The following is a 7,457-nucleotide window of genomic DNA, read 5'->3' as shown; positions in this document are numbered from 1 at the left end:
GTGGACTGATGAAACCAAAGTTGAATTGTTAGGGAGTAATGCACAACATCATGTGTGGAGGTAAAATGGAACAGCTCACCAACATCAACACATCATCCCCACCGTGAAGCATGGTGGGCTGTTTTGCTGTCTCAGGGCCTGGACAACTTGCAATCATTAATGGAAGAATGAATTCAAACGTTAATCAGGATGTTTTGCAGGAAAACCTGAGGCCGTCTGTAAAACAGTTGAAGCTAAAAAGAGGATGGATGCTGCAACAAGACAATGATCCAAAACACAGAAGTAAATCAACTTCAGAATGGTTTCAGAAGAACAAAATACACGTTCTGGAGTGGCCAAGTCAAAGACCACATTGAGATGCTGTGGCATGACCTGAAGACAGCGATTCATGCCAGCATTCCAGGAATCTGACTGAACTACAGACGTTTTCTAGAGAAGAATGGGCCGAGATTAGTCCTGATCGATGTGTCAGACTGATCTGCAGCTACAGGAAGCGTCTGGTTGAATTTATTGCTGCCAAAGGGGGGCACAAAATGTTAAATGTGATGGTTCACTTACTTATTTTCCCCCTTCTGTCATTGTTTGCATACTATCCTAATTAAGAACCTATAAATGTTTGGGTGGTTTTAGTTAAAGCAGACAGTTTTTTAATCTGTGTGATTTTGACAAAGATCAACTATCATTTGATGGCGTTTTATGTAGAAATGTGAGAAATTCCAAAAGGTTCAGATACTTTTTCATACTACTGTAGATAAATAATTAGCTAGAAAATGTCCTGCAGAAAAAGTCCAGAAAATCACAACCAAAATAGCTCAATACGTATATCAAATTTGAATTTTTTTTTAAATTTAAGTTTATGTAATACAAAATATTGAAATTGTAAACATTTTTGTACATTGATTTCAACATGTTAGGTTTTGTCCCCACGAGCTAATAGAGTTGCACTGTCTTAAGTGATGAGATCCATCAAGTGTTGACGCTGAGAAGAGAAGCAGAATTTGTGCTTGTTCTTCTGGCCACGTTCTTCTGGCCATCATTTGGGGATGGAGTGGCTCCGTGGTATGGATGACCAAATGGAACAGTAATCTTTATTTTAATTATAACGACACATTTAATGACGCTTTCATTTATTTGATTCCCATTTTAATTATTTACAGACACATTTAAGTATTTATTCAAAGATATATTTAAATATTTAATTCTGTCCCATTTGGTCCTCCATACATTTGGTCTTTCAAACTTTAGTAGAGTAGTCCTTCCCCAACCCAGAGGTTGCGTGTTCTATTCCCCACCTTAGTATCCTTGCGTTCTGGGGACCAGTAAAACGAGGCTGCAGTTGCAGTTCCACTACCCTCCACGTGAGACCTGGGGTCGCTGTAGGAACATTTGGCTTGCGTTTTACCGAGCACTTCCGCTGCTGTGCTCGCAAGTGAGCCACAATGCCAGTGTTTTCATCGAGCGTTTTTGCCGCTAAATGAGTTAGCAGAGCCATTTTTACACATTTTTGGGACTATACTGTGCAATTTCATAAGAAATTTAATAACCCGACATGACTATGGAGACTCCCACGCCGCCAGAAGGTAAGGATTTAGGCCCCAGTTGTCGTTTGTGTGACATCCATTGAGTTGGCTGGCTAGGTTATGCTAACCGCACTTAGCATCTCCCGTGGCGCTCTGCGTAGCATTTCAGTTCAATGCAACACAGGCAATGCTGAAATTTAGTGTTGCGTTCAATGTAAATTGTTTTTCTTGAAATAAGCTCTAACGTCATTCAATCGAATCCAACGACCACCATTTCAAATAGAACAAGACTGTGAGTTGTGAAGCGCAACTGTGATGACATTGTACTGTTATCGCGATACTCAAAATTTCAACACTATTTTGAAACTACATGAATGCAAAACTGAAAAGTATTTTTTTTTTAAATTAATAGGGAAAATGCAAAAATATCTGTCATGACGACGACTATCAAGAGCAATGTCAAATCATATTTCACCCATGACTACAGTTATCATAAGTATCGAAATGTAACAGTACTGAAATGTAATAAACAAATGTAAACTTGGAACAGAAGGATGAAAAGAGCCACGTGATTGGACGTCTGTCACCGTCAATGGCAGCTATTGAGATAATGGAAAAGCAATTATTCAAAATAAGCCTGTTTACAGTAACGGAACTAAAAAAAAAAAAAAAAAGACATTTAACTGAGCAACATTGTCCTGCTAGCTTGCTAAGAACATAAGTTCATTTACTGTCGGATGCAGTCATTTTTTAATGGAGGGGAGGTCATACTAAATAAACATTGTAGTTACATCTAGGGCTGCAGCTATCGAATATTTTAATAGTCGATTAATCGATGGACTAGTTCGTTCGAATAATCGAGTAATCGGATAAGGTAAATGAAAAATTAAAATACCTGAGCTGAGCCTCAACCGGTATTAATTTTTTCAAAAAAATGAGGATCTATGTACAATAAGACCAATTGGCTAACTTACATAGAAAAAGTCCGCTAGCTTAAATGCTATAATATGCTACAGTTTTTTTTTACAATGCTCTTAACAAATGGTTCAGACACACATTCCCACGTTCCCACAAAAAAGGCTAAATATATCTATGAATTAAATTATGAATACATTAAAAAACATTAGCTCAAACAAAAGTTTACGTTGTTCTTAACAGTGAGCAGTTGGATTCAGCCATGTGAAAAGAGGCAGACCAGAGGGCAGACAGTACAATGCCACTTTAATTAAACGAATGCTCGAAGCAACAAAATTTAATTCGAATATAGTTTTCTAATCGAATACTCGAGTTAATCGATTAATTGTTGCAGCACTAGTTACATCAATAATAAGAAAAAACAACCTAAATAGGACTGTATGTTTGTATGTGAGCATTGCTGATTAAAATTATAATAAAAGGACAGGAAGTCACCCAGAAATGCCCCAAATTCAACATTAAGTGACTCAAAATCAACAGAAAATGGCATCCATTTCATTTTGACTGAGATGGGGTGAATGAACATAGGTCATTTCCTTTTTGACATTTAGAGGTCACTTCTTGTTAATTTTGAGTCACTTCCTATTCATTTTTGGACCATCCCGGGTCATTTCTTGTTCCAAATCAAGAGAAAGTGATTCATTAATGCCCTAAAATCAACAGGATTTGACCTTAGAAAGTCTCCAATATCAACAGGAAATGAGACGAAATGCTCCAAAATGAACACATTGGCTATCATTGACAGCCATAGACGTCTATTTTATTTTGACCGAGAGGTTGTGAATGAACGTGGTACGTACGACAGGGCAAAATTACTGCATAATGGTCAACACTACTGACTTCTTGACCTCCCGAATGGTATTCTATGCCACCGGAGTTAGTCCGGCTTTTGTCATTTCTTAGGAGACGGAGGAAAGAGCGTAAACAAAACAGGAGGCGTGTCAGATAGCCAATATTTTTTTCTCACCTTTCGAAAACGCAAAATAAAACTACCCTGGCTCAGTCACACAAGGCGGCGAGGGTGACAGGCTTCACCGATCGGCCAGCCCCCGGCGGCGAGCAAGTTTTGGCTCGTTGTTCCCCTGCTGCGGCCCCGGCAGGAGTGCTCGTTGCCGGGGATGCAGCTGGGGAATGACGCCGGACAAACCGGCTGACGTCGGGGGAGCACGTGGCTGCCCGATCCCAAGCCGAGGGTAGTGGTCTATTGTAGTGCTGCAACGATTAATCGATTAACTCGAGTATTCAATTAGAATAAAATATTCGAATTAAATTTTGTTGCTTCAAGTATTCGGTTAATTAAAGTGGTGTTGTAATGGTTTATTTTGAAAGTGTTTGCATTTAGTTTTATTGATTAGGGTGGATACACTGCCCTCTGGTCTGCCTCATTTCACATGGCTGAATCAAACTGCTCCCTGTTAAGTCCAACATAAGTTTTTGTTGGACCAAATGTTTTTTTAATTAATTCATGATTCAGTTTATAAATATGTTTAGCCATTTTTTGTGGGAATATGTGTCCGAACTTTTTGTTAGGAGCATTGTAAAATAAAAAAAAAGTTAGCATTTTATAGCATTTAAGGTAGCGGACTTTTGCTATGTAAGTTAGCTAATTGTTTTTTGTTGTTGTTGTACATAGTTCCTCATTTATTTATTTTTATTTTTACCGTTTGAGGCTCAGCTCAGGTATTCTAATTTTTCACGTTCCTTATCTGATTACTCGATTATTCGAACTTACTAGTTCATCAATTAATCGGCTACTAAAATAATCGATAGCTGCAGCCCTAGTCTATTGGCGGGCACACCAAGAGGACCGAGGGGGTGGAAGTGACCGTGGTGTGTGACAAGCTGCAGGTCGTCGGCCGAGTGGCCTTCTCAGTGGACAGGGAGCATTGTCATCCACGAAATGCAAGCCACCACCTTATTAAAACATGTGCCATGATCCCAGTATTTGACATACTACAAAAGACGTAGTTTACGCACTTCCTCATCGGTCCAATACTCCCACAATTGTTGGACTTGTTTTGGCCATCTCCACGGTGACCGGGAACTCTTTTAAACCCAAAAAGGCTCACACGCCTCTCCCTGGTGCAGCAACAAAAGCCTGCAGCACATTGGGCTGGCCTGATGCAAAGATTAAATGAAATAATCCGCAAAATCAGCTGAATTCGCAGTCGTTCTGCATACTGTACTATAGGCTGTATACTGAAGATGATTAGCCTTATGACATCACATTCGCATTCTTCCTCAATCCAGGTAGTCACTCTTTTTCATGGCGCAGGATTAAAAAAATTGAACAAATAAATTGATTGCTTCCACACACATCCAAGCCGTCCATTTCATTCAGGAGCATAAAATCCAGCGTGAAATAAACATGCTTTTTAATGTCATAGGCACTTGAAGTGTATCCTCCTATCTCTAATATTCATTCACGTGGATTTTCTTCGCAGATCAAGAGCTGCGCAACGTGATCGACAAGCTCGCCCAGTTCGTGGCTCGCAACGGTCCCGAGTTTGAGAAGATGACCATGGACAAGCAGAAGGACAACACCAAGTTCTCCTTCCTGTTCGGCGGCGACTATTTCAACTACTACAAGTGCAAGCTAGCACAGGCGCAGCAGCAGCGTACGTATTCCCCCGGAGGGCGCCATTCGCTCACTGGGAGTGTCGCTCACTTGTTTGTCACGTTTGCGGTAGGGCTGCCACAAACTTTTTTGATAGTTGATTAATCACCGATAATTGTTGCATTGGGCTCCTGTTGAATTCATATTATTTAGTTATTAACCGTTTCATTGCTCGAGGCAAAATTATTTTAGGTAGATCTGAAGCAAAAAATATTTTGTTTTGATTCATCATGAAGACATTTTCCTTTTTAATGTTTTTTTTTAATTTTTATTGAGGACTACAGAAATCAGAATCAACAGTTTTTCCCATTTTTTTTAAAACGAAAAATAAGATTTTTTTTTTTTTTTAATATCAAGAAAATGTGATTAAACTGCATTTAAAAAGGGAATAAATGTTTTAATGGAGGACTACAGGAAGCAGAGAATTTTTTTTCTTATTTTCATTTAATTTTTTAATAACATTTGCAAAATTAAAATTAATCATCTGATTCATTAAAGACCACAAAATTCAGAAATGTTTTTATTTTTTTATTTTTTTAAAAATATGTATTAAATTTGCCTTTTATTTTTTAGTTTAAAATTTATTTTATGAATAATAACACTGAAAAATGCCTATTCAACTTTTTCCAGTTTTGTCCATATTAAAAGTAGGAACATTTTACAATGTTTTCCCCGTTTTTAATTTAGAATATTTAAAAAAAAAATACTCAATTAAAATTGAAAAGTTTAAAATAAAAATTAGAAATTAAAGAATATTTATTTATTATTCTTTTACCCCCCCAAAAATGAACAAAATGGGGATTATGTCCAATCATGTGGCATCCAATCATTCGTCTGCTCATCACTTGTATCACTGTCGCCATCAATGGCAACCAATGAGTTAATTTTAGGCTCATTCAGGTTCTTTCCTGTTGATTTTGGGGCAGGTACATTACCTGCTGATTTTGAACAGAAAGTGACCCGAGAAGGTCCAAAAATGAATAAGAAGTGACTCGAAATGAACAGGAAGTGACCTTTAAATGCCCCAAGATCAACAGGAAGTGACCCTTCGTCATTCACCCCCTCTCAGTCGAAATAAAAAGGACATCAATAGCTGTCAATGACAGCAAATCAATTCATTTTAGGGCATTTCAGCTCATGACCTGTCAATTTTAATTTCACTTCCTATTAATTTTGAGCAGGAAATGACCAGAGAAGGTCCATAAACGAATGGGAAATGACTCAAAATGAACAAGTGACCCATGCCCATTCACCCCCATTTAGTCAAAAAGGAAATGGATATCTATGGCTGTCAACGACAGCAAATGAGTTCATTTCGGGGCGTTTCAGCTCATTTTATGTTGATTTTGGGTCACTTCCTGTTGATTTTTGAGCATTTTTGGTCACGTCCTACTGATTTTGAGCAGCATATGACCTGAGAAGGTAAAAAAAATGAATAGGAAGTGACTCCAAATGAACAGGAAGTGACCCATGTTCTATCATCCCCTGTCACTCAGAACAAAATGGATGTCCAGGTCTGTCAATGACACCCATTGAGTTCATTTTTAGGCATTTCAGCTCATTTCCTGTTGATTTTGGGGCGTACTTTCACATGTCGAAAGTAGACAAAGAGAAATTATGGAATAACAGGAGCAATTTTAACAACTTTAACGGTTGATTCACAACATTAAATTAATTGAAAGTAGTTTAAAGCTACTGATACAGAATGGGGACTGGAGTTTTTTATTTACTGTTATTTTTGTATATTTGTTTAGTGCTATATGTTAACTTGATACTGAAATATTAGTTTGGTTTAGCCTGAGAGTATTTTTGAACAATTTTGGAACTAATGTAGAAAACAATTTAAAAAAAAAAAAAAGGAGGGGAGTGCATCAATAATCGTTTTATAATCGAATCGGAGCCTCTGAATCGTAATCGTAATCGAATCGTTAGGTGGCCAAAGATTCCCAGCTCTAGTGAACACGCAGGAGTACAAAGAGAATACACAAGTCAAGGGTTTACATATGCTTGTTGAAAGGGCGTTGCTTACTATGAAACGATACCTACTATGAAAGCAAAACCGTAACTTAATTTCAGCCCACCTCTGGTGATTTTTAGCCTAAAAACATCGTGAGTTACGACCTTGGAAAACTATTGCTAGCTGTTACGAGGGGGAGTAAAATCAGATAAGACAGTCCACAGAAACCCTTTGTATTATGTTCAAAGAAATAGGTAGAGCACACAAACATGAATAGATACAGTCACAGCACAAATGAATATAGTATCACAGCATTTATGTTTTATAAGCATGAATAAAATATTCTTTCACACACCTCCTCTCAGTCAAAAGGAAATGGACGTCAATG

General features: G+C 37.8%; 1 protein-coding gene across 3 annotated transcripts in view; it reads left to right on the top strand.

Moving 5' to 3' along the window:
- Positions 1 to 1,402: 1,402 nt before the first annotated feature.
- Positions 1,403 to 7,457, top strand: part of cherp (calcium homeostasis endoplasmic reticulum protein) — a 39,874-nt gene continuing 33,819 nt past the window's right edge. For 2 of the 3 annotated variants that reach the window (XM_057842013.1, XM_057842012.1), the window contains exons 1-2: positions 1,403 to 1,580; positions 4,940 to 5,113. In XM_057842013.1, coding sequence (XP_057697996.1) covers positions 1,550 to 1,580; positions 4,940 to 5,113 — 205 coding nt within the window. In that variant the 5' untranslated portion in view covers positions 1,403 to 1,549. The remainder of the gene's footprint in view (positions 1,581 to 4,939; positions 5,114 to 7,457) is intronic. The other variant, XM_057842014.1, reaches the window with a different exon arrangement.

The sequence above is a fragment of the Corythoichthys intestinalis genome, chromosome 7 (genome assembly GCF_030265065.1).
Source record: "Corythoichthys intestinalis isolate RoL2023-P3 chromosome 7, ASM3026506v1, whole genome shotgun sequence".
Classification (NCBI taxonomy): domain Eukaryota; kingdom Metazoa; phylum Chordata; class Actinopteri; order Syngnathiformes; family Syngnathidae; genus Corythoichthys; species Corythoichthys intestinalis.
Note: the sequence above shows the minus strand (reverse complement) of the source record. Positions and strands in the feature narration are given on the sequence as shown.